Source organism: Pholcus phalangioides, unplaced genomic scaffold (genome assembly GCF_987345545.1).
Source record: "Pholcus phalangioides strain wild (caught in Gottingen) unplaced genomic scaffold, Ppha-v1.0 ptg000011l_1, whole genome shotgun sequence".
NCBI lineage: Eukaryota > Metazoa > Arthropoda > Arachnida > Araneae > Pholcidae > Pholcus > Pholcus phalangioides.
Window position 1 is genome coordinate 47,475,076 of NW_028301604.1, and position 25,242 is coordinate 47,500,317.

A 25,242-nucleotide genomic window follows, 5' to 3' on the forward strand; every position below is an offset into this window, starting at 1 on the left:
TTTTTCTCCATATACTGGGAGCATAAGGGAAGTTACAAACCATTGTAAAGGGTTAAACATTATTGAAACACATTGTTTAGGAACCAAGGTTTAACTTAGGTAAACATTCCGAAAGTCATTGTTGAGGCCTGAGAACCATTGTTGTCCGATAGTTTTTTTTACCCATTTCGGGCATTTGACCAGATCAGACGAAATAGACTATCGTTCAAGTTGGGTCATGTTTGGTATACAGTATATGCAAAGTTGGCGAAAATCGGTCTAAAATTTTAGATAAGGTCAAAATATAAAAAAAAAAAAAGCAACCTTATTTATACAATTGCATTATGCTTGTGTAAAATGGGCCTGATTAAGGCCCAGATCCCACTGCGTCGCTGCAACACTAGAGGAGGAATCGAAAAGATAGATTTATACAATACGCCAGCGGCGGAAGCGACGAGTTTTCTGCTGCGAAAATTTACATTTTGACGTATGGAAGACGGCGAGAAGGGAGGGGGACAGGTACAAATATCAATGTTTTGAAGGGGGAAAAAAGGCGGCAAAAAAAGCGATGGGTGTTCGCCACGAAATTCCTTATCTCGCGGCAAATCAACGAGCGGCGAAAAACCTTGGTGGGATCTCAGCCTTATTATTCCTTGCTCTTGGTTTTATTGAAATACTGAAATTATTTTTAATAGCAATTAGTTTGTTATGAAAGTCTAGGAATCTTGAGTTCGCATTTCTGTTCCACGGATCTGTCATAATTTGCTAGCAAAAGTTCTATTTCGTCATATTTTATGTTTACTACTTAACCACAAAGGAAGATAGAAAATTATTTCGGTGTTGTGTGGTAACACGATTTTGTATATAATTGGGAAATGATCAGTTTGTCCCCATAAATTACTCGGGGTGAATGCACCGTTTCCATGTTAAGTTCTGTATTTCTTAAAAACGTGTGATCAACACATGTATTTGATGCCCTTCTAGTAACGTCGTTTAACAGGCAAAAAACCGTTTTCGTGTAAGAGATCTAAGTATTCTATACCCAATCTAGAACGTCAATATTGACATCACCCACTAATAAAATATTTTTGTTTTTGATTTGAGACAAAATATTTTGTATTTCATTGTTATAGATGTCCATAGGGAAGTTATGAGATCGATAAATTGAAAATATCAAGAAATCTATAGAGAGAGATTCACAATCTAGTAAAACTATTTCAGACGAAGATATTTGGTATTCGATTTTTTGAATTTATATTTACTGTTAGTGTAAGCGATGATACCGCAAGATCCATTGTAATTACGACAACAATGATGTACATCAGTGTTCAATTTGGTATTGGTTTATTTCGTCATCATTAATCCATATTTCGGATATCAGTATATTAATTTTGTCAAACATATCGGATAAATCTAGAATGAAAATGAGTTTAAATCTTCCAGGCTGTTAAATATATATATATATATTTAGTTATATTTAAAAATATAAATATCTGAAATATTATTTTAAATATGTTATTTTTTTAAATTTTTAATCTGTTAATTTTTTTAAACTTTAAAAAAAATACTTTTATTAAACAACGTTATCCACGTACGGTGTTCACTCAGGGCCGGATTAAGTCGTTTGAAGACCCTAGCGCTTGAATATTTTTGGTGGTTTCCCCGATACCTACAATGTATATTTTACTCGATGTTCAGTCTATAAACTTTAAAAAATGAAATTTTATATTTCAACAGTGAGACTAATCTAAGGATGGGATTTCACTCTAAAAGGTTTATGAAAGTTATTTTATAAAACTTGAAAAATGTAACCAATAAACACATCTGTTACATTCGAGAGAACTGATCCGCCTATTGGTTGCATTTTTCAAGTTTTATAAACGGACTTTTATAGTGTAATCCCGGCCTAAGACAGAATTGTGATGTCAATATTTGTAAGCACAGGCATTTTGAAAGTCTCTACCCCTCCCATTTTTTACTACTTGCAAATTACTTGATATCTCCTGAATTTTTTTTCTTTTTTTTTGGAACATCGAATGTTTTTGGATTTGATTTTTCGAACATTGGATGTTTTTGGAATTTTTCTTCCATATTTTTCCGAAAAGACGGATTTTTTTTTTCAAAATATTTTGAAAATATTTGAAGGCATTTTCTCCCATCGACTACTTGTGAGGATCGGAATGAAGACATCTTTATTCCCATATTCTATGTGGCTCTAGATTAAACCACCAAAGAATGCCTCTAGGCTGCCTATGGCCACTGAATCAGGGGTGAAGGAGAAAAATAATTACAAAAATTGCGAAAAAACAGTTTATATGCACGAATTTCGAACTAAAGATGCGGGCGCATCTTCAGTGCTCGTTTGAAAGGGTATGCGGACCCGCGTCCGCTCCGTGTGAAAGGGGCCTTAGGTTTTGACACATGCGGACGACGTCCGGACCCGCACGAACATTTCCTAGGTGCGGAGATTTTTCGGCTCGTTTGAAAGGCGCAGTATATTCCAATTGTTAAAACTTCTTCCGGACCCGCATCCGCTCCGTGTGAAAGGGGCCTTACTTATAAAATTAGGAGTCAGCTTTTATTCAAAGTCGACGTTGAAGAGGAACTTATTCTCATTTTGATGAAATATAATCGTTCTCGTTTGTTCTCCTTGGACCTATATACTGCGAATCCTCAATATAACGATACTCTGCGGACCAGGAAAAAATATCGTTGTAGAGAAGTAATCGTTATATGGACAGGTAGCATTATCACTCCACGTCACTCAAAGCGCCATCAAATTTATGCTATTAACATCTGCTCCGAATCGGGTTGTTAGTATCGCGATAAAATGCATTATAAGTAAACATTTTGGTGGCAGCGCAGGCGAAGGTTGTGTGTAAGTGCTCTCTCTCGCTGATCTAATTTATTAAATAGCTGTGAAAATAAAAATAAATAAAATAAGCAGAGATAGCTCTGGGTATAATACTTTAAATAAAACTGTCAGAATTAAAGGATTATTCAGTCTAGAATGACGACCTGCGACTCTTGCAAGGAAATAATTCAGGTCGAGACAGACTCGATTAAGTACACTGGAAGTTGTAAGCGTGTCCATTTTTTTCTCAGGTGGTTTTTCGGATAGAACGTTCCGGATGACAGAGGAAAGGAAAAATAGCTGGAGATGTACAAGATGCATTTCCCAGCCTCAGAATACTCCTCCTAGTATACATCAAGAAGCTTCGACAGTGAAATCACCCGAGAGTAACACCGAGGAGGGAAACGCTGAGATATAACTACGAAGAATGCCACTGAATCTACCTCTCGAAATTTGGATAAAACAAAATCAGGCTGAAAGTATTAATGTCCTTTTCCAGAAGCTACAAGCAGAAAACTCTGAGCTCAAAATCAGTGCTGTCTTAACGCATGGGCCCACCCGGGCACTCGAGGAGAGGGGCCTCACAAAATCGAGAAGTGGTTAAAATTTTTGAGAATTTTCCAGGAAGGGCGTCAAAAACATCACTTGGCCCGGGGGCCCATGATGCTCTCAAGACGGCCCTGGCTCAAATCATTTATTACCAGTCAGTTTACGGAATACTTAAAAAAACTGGAACATCATAACGAAGTGGTCAATGATCTGACAGCATCGATTGCCCTACTAGAAAGTGAGATAAGTACTATGAAGCAAAATCACTCGATTTTTCAATCTGAAAACGAACGTCTGAAGACCGAGGTTGCTTGGTCAAATTACTGTTAAAAGTCGAAATTACTGAAATAACACAATACTCCCGACATACGAACTTGGAAATAAGTGGTGTGCCAGAGGTGGAAAACGAGTGATGGATTTGGTGAAATCTGTGCTTGTTAATCGGGAGGTGCCACAACTGGATAACATTCTTGTTGCGCACCGGGTACCTACAAACAAAAAGGATCGCCACAAATCCATAATAGTTCAGTTCTCATCAAAAATATAGCGCGATCGGATCATCGTAGTCACAACACCACACTAGCGCATCAGACTTAAATTCTCGCTTTAACGAGACGCCGGTATACCCGAATGAACACCTATGACTATGCATACAGTATAAATAATAAAAAAAATCCGTAGTATTTATATATATTTCTTTCTGTTGTTTTATTTATTTTTCTCGGAGTTGGACGGAAAGCCATCTGCGCAAGATCGGAGAAAAATATTCTTATTGAGAAAAAATTTTGGCAATTTACAGAGGGTTTAGTGATTTCTACTGTAGCAGTTATAATGCAGATCAGTGAAATTTCAAAAATCGAATAAATGGTCAAGACGGACAGTCGTCGAGTGCTGAATCAGCACCAATTTTTTCTAAACGTAAGTATCGAAAGTCAGTTGATGTCAACGATCACTTCCTGCGGTAAACATCGATTTAGACATTGCCAAACCGTTATACGGAATACGTTTTTCTAACACGAACTTCAATTCGCGCTTTCGTACGCATTATTCTGATATGAAAGTTCCCTGAGAACATGACTGAAGCATTATTCTTAAATTTTTCTAATTCACCTCTGGAGTTCACTATCCACGGGTGTCCGCACAGAGGAATTGCCGTAGGTACTAGGTAGAAAGGGGCAACAGTTCCCACATCGATCTGATCAACCCGCCTGCTCATTCAAGACAATTTTGAAGCCGTTTAGCATTCGTTCCACTGGTTCAAGTCATAATGTGCTGTATGATAGAGTTTGTATGATGTTAACTCTTGCACTTGTAACAAAAAAAATTTAGAAGTGTATTGTTTGCTGAAATGTTTTTCCGATAGGCAGTTAAATCACGGTCCTTGTTTACGGACGAAACACTTGAGATCGTTCAGAAACTTGAATTTCGCTCATTTCGAGATGAAAAGTGGACCCTTGTCCGGGGAACATATGTTCCCCGGACAATTGGGTACTGTCACTATCAACAAATTTTGTGGTGATTACAGACGAGGTGGGGTCGGGAGTTGGAGAAAAGATTCGGGGTTTCGTTAAGACGGATGAATGTACACATATTAGGATGGAAGTATATTTTAAAAGCAATTGGAGGGGGCCATCTCATCTTTTATCTTACACTTGTCATATTATATACACAGGATACAAAAAAAAAACGAAATAAGAATTTTATTGTGAAATATAAAATATCCATCGGAGCGAGATGGTGATCAACCTTATTGGTGAGCAAATGAGTTGATAACTTGTGGACTAGAAGCGAGCATCAGTTTTATTGGGTTGAGTTCACTCGCTCTGGGGTGGATTTGATGAAAATATACAAAATAGAAATATTGTGTCTGGGGGAATATTTACAATTAGGGATAACCCGTGCCAACTCGCATAGCACCTTATTCGGTGAGCAACATGAACACAACACACGTGAGTACTCATATTGTCGTAGACATGAAATGCATGAAGAACTTGAATGGAGGAAAGAGAAATACACACATTTTTATATACATACATATAACTGCCAGGTCGAGTCGTCTCGCCCTAAACCTATTTTGGTGAGCAATGTGGGATTAGTTTAAATGGGAATTGTCTGGAGAGAGCATTAGCTAAGGATCAGCTTCGGTCTTTTTGTTTTGGTTGACTCGCTCTGGCTGGTTATATTTATATTTTAAAAAAAATGAATATATATATATAAAATAAAAACTACATGCAACGGTTATTATGAAACCATTCGTGTTCTCCCGCCTAGCACCCCGATTAGAATAGCGGAATGAAGGACACTTGTGGTTATCACATTTACATCATTGCAACAGAAATGACAAAAATTCTTGTTCGGGTCCCGTTAGTACGTGCTATATCTTGTACATGTAATAGCTATGTATTAGTAGTGGCAGTCATGTGGATATGATTTGTGTTATTTTTATCTACTTCCCCTTATTTTCGTAAAACTTAAAACATTATTTTATAAATCTGGTGGACAGATTTCTTGTTTTTCGTTGGCGTGTACACGTACATCTGACAAGGCTTGTAATCCTTGCTGCTTTGTTTTTGTTTATTTGAGTGAACCATTGTTTTCAATTGTTTTCGGAATATTTGAACATGTGCAGATGCTTTGTAAATTTGCACTCTGTGGCATAGTGAACTGGACTGGACTACCCACCATACCGCAGGCACATTTGTCTGTTCGGCGGCGTTTCCGTTCGTGTAAATATATAGGGAATGGGCAGTGTCCTGTTATGAAGATAGTCACTTCCATATTCCAGTTTAGTGTGTTGTATGGCACTCGAGGGACAATTTCGTGCACTTTCCTAGCTGTTGTTCCTTGGTCCCAAATTTGCCATTTCTGGAGGGTTGCTTGTTTAAGTTGTCGCTTCAGAAGCGTTAGTGGGGTGGGAAAGGGTTATCAAGTTTATTGTCACAGTTGATGGCAGCCTCGGCTAGAGACTCTGCTCTCTCGTTTCCAAGATTACTAAATGGGCTTTGGTCCAACCTAGGAAAATTTTTGTGTTATCTAACAGAAGCCGCCTCAGTACACGTACTATTGTTTCTATTTGTTGGATCTAGAAGTGCTTGAAGGGAGGAACGGCTATCAGTTATTATTAAAACTCATTATTCTGTTCCCGTTGCGTATTGTGTAGCTGCTTCTAACAATTCTGCTTGAAAGTTACTATTGTTTTTATCTAGCGCCGCTTGCCACGTTTGCTTTTCTGTATTGTTTGTGTGTACACAATAGACTGCCCTGATGCCTTCATCGGTTTTGGAGCCATCTGTGTATATGTGGGTGTTTGCTAATTTTATATCGTGGCCGTCAATCGAAATTTGATTGGGGATAGTTGAACAGGAAGGGTGGTGGTGCCAGCAATGTAGGGGCGGCTCGAGCTTAACTACCGCCCGGGTACGAAGAATCATATGCCGCCCCTTATGGCGATCCTGGCAGGAGGCTAACAGGGCTTCAGTGAAGGGGACCTCGAGATAAATCTTTTTTTCCAGACGACAGTCGCACATCATTGTTTACAGTGGACCATACGTCCCGCTTTTGAAATATAATTTTGGTGTGGCATGTGTTTCTGGTGCTCCAGGGACCAGACAAGTCAGAAGCCGAATTTTTCCTTTGCTTTCATTTAACTATTGTGGAACAAATTCTAAGAGGGCATGCCGAATCCCCCATTCTAGAGCAGGACCCCCCTCCAGTCAGATTTCTCACGGGCCCTGCTATACAGGGTTATTCAGAAAAGATGGGGAAAAACTTTAAGAGGTGATAGTACACACCGATACAAACGATTGTCATCAAAGTCAAAGAATGTGTGGTCTAACTTGAAATGCAAACGCGCTAGCGCATTTCGAAACGGCCTCTCCGCAAACGTTAAAACGGCATTCCTGTTGAAATTCATCGGGAGAAAAAGAACACCATGTAATCTGGGGAAATACGCTAAGTATTTCATACTTACATTTTTGGGCACTAATTTTTAACGTGGCTCATTTTTGAATAACACGTAAAATTTTTTCACCAAAATTGATTTCTGTATAACAGAAGAATATCTATAAAATATGTATTATTCTATCCTTTTAAATACTAAATTAACTTTTCAAAGAATTTTTTACATTATCCCTGCTATTATTATATTTATTTTTTTATTATGTAGCTTTCAATATAAAAGTATCATAGGGAAAAGAACAAAAACGGAAGCAACAAACGCAGTTTAGTTAATAAGAATTTCCTTGTTTCTAAGTATTCACTGAAATATTTGAAATCTGGAGAAAAAGTCGCAAAAACTAACGGACAACGCTTTTTTCCCACCTTTTCTCCGATTTTTGACTTCAGATACTATATCTCTGCGAATATTGTACTTCGAAACGTGGAAATTTCTTTGTTGGCGTCAGAAGAGACAGGGCAACAACTTTTTAATTCGGTTTTCGGGCACAGGTTGTCCATATAAAAGGTTAATTCTTTTCAATTTTAATAACTATATAATCCCTTGAAACATGAATGACGTAGCTGAAATTCCTAACTTCGCACATTGACATTCCGCAAGAATGACTTTAATATCTGTCACCGTTTTCTTGTTATTCGCATTTTGAAAACCATCAGGTGATTGTGGGACACTCTGTATATTCAAGTAATGCAAGCACATTCAAATCACACGAGTGCACAAACCACTGGCAGGCCCCGTCTAGAATTTTAATCGGTCCACGAAACAATTTTTAAAAAGTATTTCATTAGTTCAAAATACACTTTAGGACGTGCGGTTAAACATAATATGTATAGATATTATGTAATACATTTTTGATCTTGTTGCTAGATTATAATCAAGTACGCAGAAAGTATCTTGGTAGAAAAATAAGGTACTTTCATTAAATTTATTAGTGTTTTTCATCGATGTGTAGACGCCTGCGAGCCGGAGATTGAGAACCCCCCCCCCCCCCGTTATATGGCAATCATTATGGATCGGAATAGGATACGAATACAGGACAGAAAAGTAAAATTTCAACGCAACTATGTACAGTACAACTTTTTTGTCTTTTGTTTATGATTTATCAGTAATGGCGTGGAAGGGAGGTGTGAAAAAGGAGGGGGCGGCAAAATTTGTATAGCCCACAGGCGGAAAAAACGTAATAATATTTTTTTATTTTTGGTCCACAGAGTATCGTTACATCAAGGTTTTACTGTATTTTAAAACAGATAATCATTCTATGCCTCATGAATATACTTTCATTTTACTCCTATAATAGGCTGTTCCACAAAAAAAAAAAAAAAAAATTGTGTAATATCCCACAATTTCAACTACTGAAACATAGATAAAAATTCTTGTTTTATTCATTGTAAATAATGTCATAATTTTCACTGGTCATAATAAAAATACTTATTCTAAAACTTTCGGCACTGATGATCATAGAAGCAAGACTTTGATATGATTATCGATCTTATTCTTCAGTAAATTAAAATAAGAGCAGCCTCTCTGTACCTTGGCATCTATGAGACACGATTAATTACAATTAAAAATAAATATAACACAAAAATAAAAATTTAAAATGTCATCTAACAACCTTTTAAAAGCACGTGTAAACATGGTTGATGATTCACTGTTTCGTCTTCCTTCTCTGGGTCTCCACTAATGCATACGTTACTAGCTGTGACGTCAGCATTGTGGGGGCTTTCTTATCTAATGGTTTTTTGAATACACGTCATAATCATCTTCAGCATCACTTTAAGGGACAGGCACAAAATGATCCCCATAGAAATCAATGTTAAAATTGCCGATTTTACCGTAGAAATGCGGAAATTTACTGGGGTTTTCCGCCACATCAATAATTTTGAAAATTGAATTGAATTCTAGATTTTTGAAATATAGAGTTCTTAGGGATACGAAGCCAAGAAAATTAAATATAAAATAATTAGTCGGACATATATATACTTTTCAGTTGAATATTCATGCTATACCATTGAGTTCAACTTTTGATTTATATCTTCTCAAGCACGAAAATGAAAATTAATGTCTCCGTTTTGTCTTATAATATCCAACTGCATCAATCTATATAGTTTAGGATGTTTTGAAATTAATAATGGCTCCCATAAATTACATTGAAGAAATTCCTTAGCTTTAATCAAGCATTTTTTGAAGCAAAAACAGGCAGATAACTTGAACTTCAATAAGCAGAACTTCAAGAATTTAGATTTATATCTTTCATGAGTCGCGCAGGAAGTAGCCATATTGGTTACCTTGTCTACAGTTTGTATGTCCCTCAAAGAAAGAGGGAAATAACGCGTGATCCAAAAAGCCTCATAGAGGGTGTTGTAATATGTAGCGACACAAATCAGATATAGCAGGTGAAAATTTAAAAAAATACAAGCCAACATCACGTTTATTTGATTGAATTAAATGTGATATTGTTTTTGAATGAACAATGCTAAAGAGTAAAACTGAAGGGTGAAAAAACTTTAAGGATACTTGCAGGTGGATACACACATGCAAAAAACGATACGAGCTAGGTTTTCGTTGCAGGTGAAATGGAGTATATTAGACAGTCTAAAAAAAGAAAAAACTGTACGATGTTTTCGTTTTAATTTTTTTGTAGCTGAACAAGCATTGTAAGATGAAGAGTTACCGCCAAAGACAGAAATCCTCTGCTTCATAACCGTAATGCAGGATTTTTAAGAAAAGTGACGATACGTCAGTAGTTTATTATTAGTATTACGTCTATTATTAGAGCTTTGGGAAAAATTTCCACGAAGCCCCCTTCACGCATGAGAGGACACTTGGGGATGGTCTCGTTTTACGACCAATTGCTCCCGGTCGGACAGAACCTCCGAAAGTTTATGGGGTAAGCGTAAGAGATTGGAAAACGTGACGATGTGATATTTTAGTTCTCCCGTATCCTTTCCAGGTGAAATGTCTCTGCAGTTAAATAAATATGCATATGGATACTGAAGATTTCAAATTCGATGCACTCTTTCCTACGAGGTTGAAAAGGGTAAAAAAATTGTTTTCATGTGGGAATTATGAAACTAATTCATAGTCAAACACATTGACTGGGCGCAGGGAATCCCGTAACATAAGTTTAATTGTATAGAGAGATACAGATACAACCGTACCGCATGGCCGCGTAAACAAGACTGGGAGTTGCCACTCATATGAAAAGTAAATTGTACAAGATAAACAAAACAGAGGCGTTGCTATTCTGGAAACCAGTAAAATATAAAACTTCAACACTCCCACCAATTCTATGGTTTACAGGTAATATATGTGAAACAGACTTTGTCAAATATATATATAATCATGAAATTTTCACATTGAGCATATTTCGCAATTTTTCAAACCTCTCTTTAGGAAGGCGTTTGGTGAAAATATCGGCTATTTGATCAACTGATTCAACATATTTCACAACAGATGGATTTATCCTCATATTTTTCTGTTATGAAATGGTACCTAACGTCAATGTGTTTGGTTCGCTTATGGAATACCGGGTTTTTTATGTTTTATGGCACTTTTTTTTTTGGTTGTCAATGCACAGGGGTACTCCATCGGCACTAATAATTTCACGAAAATCCTTGAAGTTAACCACAGGAAACTGACCACAGAGTTTCTTTAACAGCTGTCGAAGCAGAGATGTGGTTGATGTAGACACAGCTGACTGTTTCTGGGTAGCCCATGTTTCAGCTCCATCGCTGATCCTGGACACGTAACCTGATGTCGATTTTCGAGTGTCCACATCATTCGCAAAGTCAGCGTCGGAATAACGAACCAAGGTTGATTCATCAACATCTTGAGGCTTGTTTCAGACCGTACAAAGATTTCTTTAGTTTGCACACCTTGTTGTCATCGCTTGTTAATCCCGGAGGTGACTCAAGATATATTTCTTCCTCTATTTCACCATGGAGAAAAGCGGTCTTTATGTCAAATTGCATTATCTTGAGATTTCGTTGGACAGCAATAGCAAACAGAACCCTTATCGTGTCGTATCTTGAAGTTGGTGAATAGGTTTCTGAGTAATCAATTCCTTCACTCTGTAAAAGACATTTTGCACACAGCCTTGTTTTGAACTTCTTAATTTTTCCATCTGGGAAATATTTAATTTTGAATACCCATTTTGAACGCACAGTCCTTTTACCATCTGGTAGATTGACAAAGTCAAAAACGTCTTTCTTCTCAAGAGCATCGATTTCTTCTTTAATCGCCGCCTTCCATTCCTGTGACTGAGGAGAACACATCGCCTCTTCAAATGAAACAGGTGTTTCAATTTTCGTCACATTAGAAGTAAGAAGGAGACTTTATTGCAGATCGATCTCGAAGATTGTACCTCTGGGTTTTTTTTTCCAGGATCAGGATTCTTAGATTCGCGATCAGACATATCATCTTGCATATCTTCATCACAGTTCCAGTTCATGTCATTGTTTTCATCCGGAATGATATGCAGCTTGGATGTTGAAAAAAGCATCTTCATATCATGGACTTCATTGAACTTGACATCCCTCAACACTTTCAGTTCTTTTATTTTTATCGAATAATCGATAGTTGTTCGAGTGTCTATCGTAGCCCACGAAGATCATCATCTTATTTTTGGGTTCCAGTTTTTTTCTTTGAGAGTTCGGAACGTGCATGAACGCTTCGCTTCCAAAAATCTTGAGATGGCTCAGGCAAATTTTCTTTCCAGTCCAAAGTTCATATGGGGTAGAATTTGGAGCTTGACTTGTTGGTTTTCTGTTCAGAATATATACTGCAGTATTCACCGCTTCTACCCACGAGTACTTAGGTAGCTGTTTTGCGTACAGCATTGATCTGGCACTTTCGACAATATAGTTCTCATGTCTCTTTCTGCACGACCGTTTTGTTCGGGTGTGTATGGTATCGTTGTTTCCATCAAGATGCCATAGGCGGAGATAGACTTGGAAGTCTGGGAAAGAATGAAATAATTTGATCCTCCCAAAGATTGAACAGACATCGGTCCACAGGTATCGCAATGAATTAGTTCACCTGGGATGGTCGATTTATGTTCCCTTCTCGTGAAAGATAACTTACTATGTTGCTTTCCATACTGACAAGCCTCACAAAAGAATTTTTCGGCATCAAAAAAAAATATATTCTCTTTCAAAATATTTCGTTCACGTAGCTCTTTAAGAGCCTTTATATTTATGTGACCAGTTCTTTCATGCCATAATTGCAAGTCGTTGTGTGTTACGTGTAATATTTACCTCATTCACTAAATATGATTTTGAAGAGCATTTTATACAAATTATTTGGGGTACAAATACCTTCAGCAACTAATCTATTATCATTATAAATTTTCAAATAGTGATTTTTTTTAATTATCTTCATGTTCCTGGCAGCCAGTACACCTTCCGACAGTAAATTTCTTTTTAGACCAGGGACATATAATGCTTCATGGATTTCCCCATCATTTCATGCACCGTTCACGAATTTCTTAATCAAAACCTTACCTTTACCAAGAACGGGTAATTCGGTGTTATTGCCGAGCTTAATTTGACCATCTGCCTCCTGATAATCACTAAGACACCTTTTAATACACGTCATGTGAGCAGATGCGTCGCTGTCAAGAATCCACTCATTGTCACCTGATTGAAGGGCACTGGAGACACTTTCAGCACTGAGCAAATCATGACTCTCGTCGGTAAAATTGGACGCACCATCATTTTCAGACGAACGACGATTGAAGTCGGGCTTTCGTTGTTTACATTCGGAGGCATAGTGTCCTCTCCGTCGGCAAGAATAACAGATCACTTTCGACTAGTCGAGACGCTTTTCGGATTTTTCATGACTCTGAAAGTTCTTGTTTTTCGACGAGTAGTGCTTCTTCGGCTTAGAAACTGAGACACACTCAGTTTCACTCTGTTCGTTGCGCGAAATCGAAAAATCTTCATCGATAAGACGTGCCGTTACATTGACGACCGTTTGTTTACTTGAATCCATGGACAACCAGGTTTGACAAAAGTTCCTATATTTTGTCGGCAAAGTACTTAGAATTTTCGTTGTGATCGTAACATCACTCATCACTTCACCGGCGTCCGTAATTTGACGAGCAAGGTTTTCAACTTTCGCTATATACTCCACAGCTGACTCGTTGCTTTCCATTTTCAACTGATGAAATCTGTCCAGCAATAACATTTTGTTGAAGGCGGACTTTTGCTTATAAATCGAGTCCAGTTCGTCAATCATTTCTTTCGATGAACGACAGTTGTGCACCAAGGATATCTGGGTCATCTCCATCGCCGAGGTGATAACAAACATCGCTGTTGCGTCAGCTTCCTCCCATCGTGCGAGGCCAGGACCTACATCCGGTTTAGCATTCTCGCCTACAACCACGTCGTAGACTCTGTGGTGAGATTCGATTTGTATTTTATCTCACAGATGGCGGCACTTGTAAAGCCGACGCCATTGGATTGTCACGCGGGAAATGGCAGGAGAACCGATCGAACGATCTAGCGCTCAACATGTCGCTCCGTAGATTTTCATTTTGGCTTATGTTTCGTGTTGTAAATAAATAATTATTTTAAGAAATTAATCAATTATCCTGAATCCATCATTTTATCCAAATCACGCAACCTCATAACCCAAAGTATGGTGACCGCGGACTTCAAACAAGTTCCAGTTTCTTCACTGCAGCACGAGGCAATCTACTGGTGTTTCCCGTGAGTGAACTTTCGCTTTCCGGAACTTGACATCACTTTTCCTGGATTTTCATCATGGAAGTAAGTGCCGTTCAGGTACCACTTTTTAACCACCATGATCCAGCGCTGTGGTTTATCATGTGTGAAAGCACTTTCGCTCTCGCTGTTCCGAAACCGATAACCGAATCTGTCACAAAGTACAACTATGTTGTCGCGAATCTGCCTCCGGAAAGTGCGGCTCTTGTCAGAGACATTCTCATTAATCCGCCGGCCACGGATCCGTATGAAAGGCTGAAATCGGAACTGATTAAACGGTCGAGCGAGTCGTCGTCCACTCAACTTCGAAAGCTCTTAACATGCGGGTCATTGGGAGATCGGAAACCATCCGACATTCTCCGCGAATTGCGACGACGAGCGGAATCGCATTCTGTCTCCGACGAATTGCTGATGGAGCTTTTTCTCCAACACCTACCGGCATCAACTCAGTCCATTCTCGCTGCTGTCACTCCACTCGTTCTCGAGAAAGCTGCTCAACTCGCCGACAAAATTCATGAAGTGAACCCTCATCATGTTGACGCAGTTGAGAAACCGCAACAGCCGGATTCCGTCGCGCAACTTCGGGACGAAGTGGCTCAGTTACGCCGCGAGTTGAAAAACGTCCTGCGTTCGCGTAGCAACTCTCGCCAACGTACCTCACGTGCGCGCAGTCCGCATCCACGATCGGAAAACTGCTGGTATCACAACAAATTCGGCAACAACGCCAAAAAGTGCGAGTCGCCGTGCAAGTTTCAAAAAAACGGGGCGGGCGAGGAGTAATCGCGACATGCTCCTTGCCACAGGCATCTCGTCGCCTTTTTACCATGGACAGAAATTCCAAAATTCGATTCCTGATTGACACTGGATCCGATGTTTCTATCCTTCCGGCATCACCATCACAACGACGCCGCGACGCCACTATGAAGCTCTCTGCTGCTAATGCTTCATCCATTAGTGTTTATGGTCAAAAGAGGGTGACATTAGATTTCAATCTCCGTCGTAATTTCACTTGGACTTTCCTACTGGCTAATGTTTCCACACCCATCATTGGGGCAGACTTTCTGTTCAACTTTGATCTTGTTCCGGATCTCCGACGACGATGTTTGCTGGATAGGACAACAAAACTCAATACTGACTGTGATATTCACATTGCAGAAGTTCACTCAATCAAACTCATCGAAGGTGACACCATCTACCACAGCCTTCTCAGCAAGTTTCCCGACATCATCAAACCACCACAACCAGGACAACCTGTGAAACACTCTGTCGTGCATCATATTGAGACTGTTGGTCCACCTGTGCATGCCAAACCAAGACGTCTAGCTCCTGATCGATTGAAAATCGTGAAGCAAGAATTTCAGCAGATGCTTGACCTCGGCCATTTACGACCATCTAACAGCTGCTATGCATCACCTCTGCACTTGGTCCCGAAAAAGGACAGTGATGAATGGCGTCCAGTTGGTGATTACCGAGCTTTAAATGCACAGACCGTGAAAGACCGGTACAGTGTTCCAAATGTTCTGGACTTTACATCTGAATTGCATGGTAGTAAAATCTTTTCCCATATAGATCTCATTAGGGCCTATCATCAGATTCCTATACATCCGGAAGATGTCCATAAAAGTGCTATTATCACACCGTTTGGTTTGTTCGAGAGCACTCGAATGCAATTTGGCCTTTGCAACGCTGCAGCCACATTCCAAAGGTTTATTGACGAGGTCACTCGTGGACTTCCATTTGTATATGCCTTTGTTGATGACATACTGGTAGCCTCGAAATCACCAGAAGAGCACATCGAACATCTAAGGTTGTTATTCGAACGTCTGCAAATATATGGCCTCAGCATCAAGCCCTCTAAATGTGTATTTGGTGTTTCATCAATTGAATTTTTGGGTTACCAAGTTTCTGGATCTGGCATCGAGCCTTTAACAGATCGTGTTGATTGCATCCTGAACTTTCCTAAGCCAAACACCATCACTCAATTACGACGTTTTCTTGGTCTCTTCAACTTTTATCGTCGTTTTGTGCCCAGAGCTGCACACATCTTAACACCTCTACACAAGTTTTTGGAGGGAATAAAAAACAAAAAGAAATCCAAAAGAGCCACTCAAACCAAGCCAGCTGATATCCTTCAGTGGACTGATCCAGCCGAGCAAGCATTCATCGATGCGAAGCAAGCTTTAGCGGGTGTAACATTACTTCACCATCCAATTCCTGGTGCCAAGCTAAGTCTATGGGTTGACGCCAGTGATTTAGCAGTCGGTGGTTCGCTAATGCAATCAAATGGAAAAGGATGGGAACCCATTGCATTCCTGTCCATGAAACTGACAAAGAGTCAACAGAAGTTCTCCACTTATGACCGAGAACTGTTAGCAATGTACAATGCTGTCAAAAGATTCCGGCACATGCTAGACGGCCGTGAGTTCATAATTTTCACCGATCAGAAACCTCTCGTCTTCGCCTTCAAGCAAAATCCTGATAAATGCACGTCAATGGCGACACCTCGACTTCATCTCGCAATTCAGCACTGATGTTCGTCATACTAAAGGTGCAGATAATGTGGTAGCTGACGCTATTTCAAGAATAGAAATCAACTCGATTTCCAAATCACCATTCCTGGATTTTGACCTTTTTGCAACCGCTCAACGAGAGGACCCTGAATTAAAACAGTTACAGCAAGACAACTCTAATTCACTGACTTTCAAGTCAATGCCAAGTCCATTTACCGCAACAGAACTGGTGTGTGATGTGTCTACAGGCTCACCAAGACCATTTGTTCCAGCGAGCTTCCGCAAGACTATTTTTCATCATTTCCACAATCTTGCTCATGCAGGTGTAACATCATCTACTCAGCTAATATCTGCAAGATACGTTTGGCCTAACATGAGAAGGAACATCAAAGATTGGGTAAAGTGTTGCAATGAGTGCCAACGCTCAAAGGTTCATAAGCATACCAAAACACCTTTAGGCACCTTTGCAACACCCGATGCAAGATTTTCTCATATTCATATCGATCTGGTTGGACCTCTGCCTCCTTCAGAAGGAAAGACATACTGCTTAACAGTAATTGATCGCTACACCAGATGGCCAGAAGTCATACCTGTAGCAGACATCACAGCAGACACAGTTTGTCGTGCCTTGTTCGATGGTTGGATTTCCCGTTATGGATGTCCATCAACCATAACAACCGATCAAGGACGGCAGTTCGAATCATCACTCTTCAGAGAACTGATCAACCTGCTTGGCAGTAGCAGGATTCGTACCACTGCTTACCATCCACAGGCCAATGGCATGGTCGAACGGTTCCACCGTGTCTTAAAAAGCTCATTGAAGGCACATGAGAATCCAAAGTGGACCGTCACATTGCCAGCCATCTTACTTGGTCTCAGGGCAGCCGTCAAGCCGGATATCAAAGCCTCTAGTGCCGAGTTAGTTTTTGGTACATCTTTGAGATTACCTGCAGATCTCTGCACGGATACACCCGGTCAGCTCTCATCAACATACACATATGTACAACAGCTCAGAGAGCGTATGAATAGCATCAAACCATGCAAAACATCAGCTCATGGTCAATCCAAAATTTATGTGCATCCTCAACTGCAAACTTGCTCACATGTGTTTCTTCGAATTGACAAGATCACACCACCTTTGACACAACCATATACTGGACCCCATGAAGTGATTTCTCGTAATGAAAAAAATATCACTTTAAATGTAAATGGGAGAAAGACCTGTGTTTCACTTGACAGAGTGAAACCCGCATTTATCTTTAACGATGTCTGTGTGGAACTTGACAAAAACAAGCTCGAAGAAAAGAAAAATGACACTGTGCCAGTACAACCATATGTCACTAGGTCTGGCAGAAAAGTCAAATTCAGTCCTAGGCTGATAACCGAAATTAATTTTGTTTCGAATTGTGCATCATAATATTTTTTTGCATCTTGTATTTCATGCATCTCATTTATATTATGCATCCAATATATATTTTGTACAGCTTATTGAATTTTCTGCATTTAATTGTACATTTTGCATCATATTTTTTTTTTAAGTGTATACTTATTGCACATGATTTCCTGCATCATTGTATTATGTCTTGCACATCTATTATTCTGCATCTTATGAATAATTTTTTGTATCACATTTTCATTTTGTATCTCATTTATCGTTCTCTCACCATGTTCCTTCACTGGGGGGAAACTCATGTGGTGAGATTCGATTTGTATTTTATCTCACAGATGGCGGCACTTGTAAAGCCGACGCCATTGGATTGTCACGCGGGAAATCGCAGGAGAACCGATCGAACGATCTAGCGCTCAACATGCCGCTCCGTAGATTTTCATTTTGGCTTATGTTTCGTGTTGTAAATAAATAATTATTTTAAGAAATTAATCAATTATCCTGAATCCATCATTTTATCCAAATCACGCAACCTCATAACCCAAAACTCCTTTAGTTTTCAACGCCCAGTTCACCAAGAACTTCCATTGGGAATAATCCGAGCCGTCGAATTTGTTAATTGACGAAATCTCAACTGCAGCCATCGCAGTAGCCGAAACGTAACCTAACGGATTCGGAAACTATGGCTTGTTACCAAAGAACATGAACCCCTCAAAACTTACAATTAACTTGTCAACAAGAGCTGGGGACATAACCTGTGGATATTATGAAACTAATTCATAGTCAAACACATTGACTGGGCGCAGGGAATCCCGTAATATAAGTTTAATTGTATAGAGAGATAGACGGATACAACCGTACCGCATGGCCGCGTAAACAAGACTAAGAGTTGCCACTCATATGAAAAGTAAATTGTATAAGATAAACAAAACAGAGGCTTTGCCATTCTGTAAACCAGTAGAATATAAAACTTCAACATTTCATTCAAGTTTTTCATGTAGAAAAACTTTTGAATGTAGACTGCCCCCCGAAATGGCTTATTTATCAGGAATTTAGACGATTTTTTTCTTTGGTATATTCAGCATGAATACATAATTAATATACGTATGCCAAACACTTCACGATCATCAGTAATAGTAATTGAAATAAGGTATTAACAGCAGAAATGTTTTGATTCTCATTAGTTAATGAAGATAAGTATCAAAACCCGTGAGGCAGTATGCAAGCGCGCAAATTTCAAGCGGCGTACAGCGTAAAATGTATTTAACCCTTACAGCGGCACTAATGGATATCTCGTCCACCACAGCGCTTTATTTCGACAAATCACGAAATATCTCGGCTCCTTAAAACCCTCTCATATCGGCAATTCCGAACCCAGCTACTGCGTTGAAGTTTTTTTAAAGGACAAACATTTTCTCCGTCCCCCTCCAACCTGTCGATCAACTGCCAGTGGGCGGAGTAAGTTTTTGCTTAAAGTCTTATAACGTAGAGAAAGAGGGTGGTTTTTTCTTTTCGTTCGTGTATAGTTTACGATAGTTTTTCTCTTCCTTGTTTTTTTGTTGTTGTTATCGTTATTTTCGTATTGTTATTGTTGGGGAAGCGATTTATCAACTCACGAAAAAAAATTCAGGACTTCCACGCAAAAAATTAGAAAAATAGGACCCTTAGACAATATAATCAAAATTAAAAAGAATCCGTAAAAATTTTTTTTTTCATAGCACACTATTTCAGTATCCTGTAAGATTGACTCGAGCTAAAGGAAAATGACAGAAATGACTTGGTAATAAAAATTATTTTTGACTAAAATAGGGTACTAGCAACCACGGATAATTTTTTTTTCTCTCTCCTCTCACAATATATATTACATTTTTTAAGAGTCTTCTACAGTTCAGTCCGTCAACTCTCTTCGACAAAGCACACAGCAAATTATGAAGACATGTAAGTTTTTTTAAGAATGACGCTTTTTCGAGGCCACTTTCAAGAGCACAGTGCAAAATGTGTAAATTAATTATCCGATATAAATATGTCAAGGTGGACCAGATAGTTTTACTGCATTGTCCATCCCTTTTTTAAAAGGATTTGTTTAAATTTTAGCTCTCAACGCCAGTGTGATCGTTTTTGACAAATGAGGCACTTTCATTTCTAACTCTGTGCTGAGCATTGTATACATTGTTTAAGCCTCTGCATGTCCTAAAAATACAGAAGACAATTGAATGTTATTGGGTATCATCAGTCAAAAAAACCTAGAATAATCCTATTGCAAACTGTTGTCACCTATACACAAAATGTGCACCATAATTTTGAATGACGAATGTTAGATACTGTCCAAAAGACCATGAAGTAGTAAGTACAAAATTATTTTTTTTCAGCAGGCACAAGTTTTTAATCACTTCTCTACTTGTTAAACCCTCAAACTAAGTAAATGAAAAATTAATAAATCACGAAATGGTGCACATACACCCCGCCCAATTAACTTTAAAAACAATACAATTTCAGCTTTGGCAGAATCATTAATTGTAATCTACTACATTTGTATTATTTGGCATTATATCGATGATTCCCTCTTCAATTAAAATCAATTATATGAATTTTGTTGATAGGTTTTGGTAAAAAAAGTAGCAAAAGTAGGACGAGTGGAAGCCCTAAAATTTATAGTATGATTACCAGTGACTATGTAAAAAAAGGCTTCGAAAGGGGTCGTGCGCTCAGTTACGAAGAAGAAAATCAGACACGCTGATTATCTGAAATTCATTTATGAGGCACGACATGCCCAAAATTCAATCCCGGTGCCATGTACTGCAAACTATCCGACAGAGCAAAATTAGTTTATCAGCACATGACAACAAACGATACATTCAGCGTTCGAAATCATTGGTAGTCCGCTTGTTCGAGACCAGTTATCAAACAATCGGACCACCGAGAAAAAAATTATAGTGGTCCACGGGACCAGTAGCGAAAAACGTTGCCAGTCAGTTTGACACCTGAAAATCTTATTTTTTGCTGAATATGCCAAAAATCACTTGCATTTATGTGAAAAAATTTAGTTTTAATTATTGCGTCATCAATGTTGCTGTCCGAGTCTTGGCAAAATGTTTTCTGAAAATGTAATTTAAAAAGGAATGTCTCTTCAAACCTCCACAATTGTTTATCGATACAGCCACATAATCAATAGTGGTGGTGGCGGCTTCGTAAGGTTTAACAACAGTTTTAATATTCTTCTTTGGCTTTTCGCTCTCCTTGGTGTTTTATCACTCTTCTAAAGCACAATATATTTAGGAAAATGAATTATTATTCAGAAAAGAATATTCGTTTAGTGGACCACTCATGCGATGTCTGCGGACCAGTAGTCTCATATTCACTGGTCCATGGGACAAGTGACTTTTATTATTCAATTCTGATTGATTGCTACCGCAAGGAGTTCCACACCGAGAGGTTAGCGCACCAACCTCTAGATGAGTATAAAAAGAGACTGCCGTTCGCAATCGGCAATAAATTTTAGGTCTAATTATCCCTCGTGTACAGAAAATGACCAAATGAACATATTTACTATCGAAGATCATGAGCTCGGGCTGGGATTACGATGGCCCTGGTTTCATGGACAGTTCTGCTGGATTCTGAATGAATAGTCACATTTTTCCTCAATATATTTCACGTGAAAACTTTATATCATCACAGCTCTCTCTGTGACCCTCTTCATAATTTTTTGTGACTTCCCTTTCACCTGATTTTATCCCGTGGGTCCCCTTAGGGGTCATATGACCAGGGGCGATATAGAGCTCGCTGTTGGGAAAGGGGTGTTTTGCATTTTGGGTGACCATACGTCCCGTATTTTCCCATTTTTTAGCCGAAGTTTTATTGAATTTGTTATTTAATTATAAAAACGTTGATACGGGTATTTTCAACGGATTGATTGAATACAATATTATCACATAGAAGTTTCATGAATTATCGCATTAAGGGCAATATTACATATTGCGCTTGGGGGGGGAAGGGTTGTCCTCTTGATCATTCCCCATAGATCCGTGCCTGCATATGACTATAGGTTGAGGACCGCTGCATTAGTGTACCGCGGCACACCGTTCTTTAATCGCAGTCCCGTTACTATTCTGGGGCTCGACCATCTACTTGTCGTTCATAACAACTTGTCCCTTGCCGAAGGACAATTCTGAAAGGCAAGCTGAAGGACAATATTCTCAAGGATAATTTTGAGCGACCATTTTCCACTCGTTGAAGATTGTCCTTCAGACCACGTGATACGATAAGTACGCGAAAATTCTTCGAGAGTAATTCATCTTCTGACCAATCAGCGTTACGTTAAAGAAATACAACTACTATATTTTTTGATTCTAATTGCACTTTCTGCCGGTGTGGCAACAGCAACGTTCTGTTTATTTACTTTCTGCCCTTTCACATGAGTTTAGTCTTTTTCAATCATTATGGAAATGAATGGGATAAAACCCAAGAGAATTTCAAAGACCATCGCCGTTCAATACGAGTTGATGGTCAATTTTCTAGAGAAGCATCAATCTCTGATTGAGGGGATGCTCTCCTAACAGTTCTCTAGTCACGACAAAAATATAACTCTGTTAATGCTTGCGACAAAGCTGAACGCCATTACCTATGGTCCAAGCAAAGATTGGAAAAAGGTGAGTATTTCTTACTTTGATGAATTAACCTTGTAATTTACGAAATATAGTCAATTTGTTAAATATATTTCGTTTATGAAACCAAAACTTTTGTTTCCTTCTGATGTTAGAAAAATTGCAAAAACGAAAATATTGAATTTAATCATTTAAACTAAATTTTTTTTATCAACATCTCCTCGAAGGAATTCCTTTTTGTGTAGGCATGGACGCACTACAAGAGTGCTATTAGGAAAAAGGCGGCTGACATTCGGAAGGAGTTCCTGGGGACAGGTGGCGGGCCATCCCCATCAATGCGACTGTCACATTTAGAAGATAGAGTGATTGCAATGATGGGCGACACTGGTGTATGGGGATCCCGAAATAAATCCCCCATTTCGACATTCTTCCACGGTTGAATGCGCCGTTTAAATATGCATAATTTGTACATTTCTGATGTTGACCCGATTACAGGTAGAATATTCATGTGGGCTCTGTGTCAAAACCGTAGCTGAAATTTCTTTGCGAGGGGGACAATTGTTTCCGGGATGGGATGGTCAAAGTGGAAGAACTTGACTTTGTTAATCCATAAAAAAAAATTATTTCGGGAGAGGACAAAACTCCTAGTACCGCACCCCTCTTTGCTCCGTGTCTCTAATTATACACTGGTGAAATAAATTAAGAGAATTTGCATATTTTATCGAATTTCATGAAAAGAACTGAACTGAATGTAAAACCACTGCTTCTAGACAAAAATGCAAATCTTGTACGTCAAATACGTAAGCGTACACGTGTGCGTAGGCGGAGCCAGTAGAGAAACAGGCTTTATAAGCGCGCGTAGGTTAAGACGCATTTCGTTCGCTAGCACACCTCGGCGAATTTCTTGGTGTTATTTTGCAGCAACCGGTTAATTTCAAATTATAACAGTAAAAGTGAGTAACCATCAACGTTTAGATGGTGGAATGAGGTGGCGAATTGTGGGGAGGCTAGAAGCAGCCCAATCTCAAGTCCAGATTTGTAGAGAGTTCAATTTAACGCCCAGCGTCGTGTGTAACTTATGGAAACAGTTCCAGGATACCGGATCCATCGAGAGAAAGCCTAGGCAAGGTCGTCCAAGAGCCACGACGGCCAGAGAAGATCGCCATTTGTAGATTATGGCGAGGCGTAACAGGAGTGCTACAGCTTCTCAGCTCTCTCGTGACTTGTATGCAGCCACAGGAACCCGTGTATCAAGGGTGACTATTTCCAAAAGACTTCATGACAGAGGGTTGTTTGCAAGAAGACCTGCTGTTTGCGTCCCGCTCACTTCTACGGACAGGAGAATCCGTTTATCATGGTGCAGAGAGCATAGAGATTGGAGTATGGATCAATGGGCGACCGTTCTCTTCACTGATGAGTCCCGGTTCAGCCTAAGCACCGATTCTCGCCGTACGCTCATACGGAGAGAACCAGGGACCCGCTACCTACCTTCCAATGTCGGCGAAATCGGAGGAGGTTTAATGGTCTGGCAGGCATCATGTTGGATGGCCGCACACCTTTCCAAGTCTTTGAAAGAGGCACTGTGACTGGTGTGAGGTATAGGGATGAGGTCTTGGAGCCCTATGTTCGCCTTTTCAGGGGTGCAGTTGGCCCTGAGATAATTTTAATGGACGATAACGTGAGGCCACATAGAGCTCTTCTGCTCGACGATTTTCTAGAGAGTGAGGATATTCGCCGGATGGATTGGCCAGCCAGATCTCCAGACCTTAACCCTATAGAACATGTCTGGGACGCTCTGGGGAGGGCAATCACAACTCGCAACCCCCCTCCGGGAACCATCCAGGTAATGAAAACAGCGTTGCTGAACGAGTGGGACCAATTGCCACAGGAAATGACCTCATTTCAAGTATGAAATCATGCTGCGAGACCTGTATATCTGTAAGAGGGGATCATACACCCTATTAACCCATCTTTTTATTTATTCTGCAACCGCTGTTTCATACCTTCCGACTCCAACGAGTGTTACGCACGATCATGCGTGTGTATTACAATTATTGAATGGTTATTTGCTTTGTATTGTATCAATGTATGTACATATCAAATTTCATTAAAATTGGTACCAGCGACGCCGGAATATATCTGCTCGTGTTGCTAAAGCAATACCAATCATTTGAATGATTGGTATACCATGATTGGTAAGCAATACCAATCATACCAATCACCATTTGAACATAGCTCAAATATTGCACTGAAAGCGTTTTTTTTTTAATTAAAATTTTTGAAGACATATCCATGGGACCCTTTCCTTGTGAGGAGTTGCATTGCTGCAGCTCTTTTTGTTTGCAAGTCATTTCTGGTTCAAGGGACTTTCTCATACACCCTATATGTCCATTAAGCATGAGAATAAAATGAGCATCATAGAATCTCAATACCACAACGGTAGTCACAGCAATAGACTTGGGACAGTACGTTTCATCGCTGATTTGAGACGGATCTCAACCCTTTGAGTGGCATTGACAAGATACCTCGCCTTCTTATTTTAGCATTGGCATTTTGTAAAGTTAATCCCTCTCTCAGTGGAACACTTTCCCAGTACCAGCGGTTCTCGACCTTTTTTGACTAGCGGACCCTCTTTAGTAGAAAAATTCTATGGCGGAGCCTCGTAGGCCCATTTTTAATTAT

At 39.3% G+C, this 25,242-nt stretch overlaps 2 protein-coding genes across 2 annotated transcripts; one reads left to right on the forward strand and one right to left on the reverse strand.

The window, feature by feature from the left end:
* Positions 1-13,145: 13,145 nt before the first annotated feature.
* On the reverse strand, positions 13,146-13,625 carry LOC149080501 (uncharacterized). The gene has a single exon (XM_089238771.1). The coding sequence runs from the start codon at positions 13,623-13,625 to the stop codon at positions 13,146-13,148; it is 480 nt and encodes a 159-aa protein (XP_089094897.1).
* A 539-nt stretch (positions 13,626-14,164) lies between these two features.
* LOC149080502 (uncharacterized) lies at positions 14,165-23,000 on the forward strand. Its single transcript, XM_089238772.1, has 5 exons — positions 14,165-14,793; positions 15,018-15,706; positions 15,965-16,480; positions 17,103-17,572; positions 22,806-23,000. The coding sequence occupies exons 1-5, from the start codon at positions 14,165-14,167 to the stop codon at positions 22,998-23,000; spliced, it is 2,499 nt and encodes an 832-aa protein (XP_089094898.1).
* Positions 23,001-25,242: the final 2,242 nt, after the last annotated feature.

What these genes read in the sequence shown, in the direction of transcription:
- LOC149080502 (XM_089238772.1), top strand. Translation starts at nt 14,165, where the DNA reads ATGTGTGAAAGCACTTTCGCTCTCGCTGTTCCGAAACCGATAACCGAA. An exon ending in TTCGGCAACAACGCCAAAAA is followed by an intron (nt 14,794 to 15,017) that starts GTGCGAGTCGCC and finishes TTCATCCATTAG; the next exon opens with TGTTTATGGTCAAAAGAGGG. An exon ending in TCTCATCAACATACACATAT is followed by an intron (nt 17,573 to 22,805) that starts GTACAACAGCTC and finishes CTTTTTGTGTAG; the next exon opens with GCATGGACGCACTACAAGAG.
- LOC149080501 (XM_089238771.1), bottom strand. Translation starts at nt 13,625, where the DNA reads ATGGAGATGACCCAGATATCCTTGGTGCACAACTGTCGTTCATCGAAA.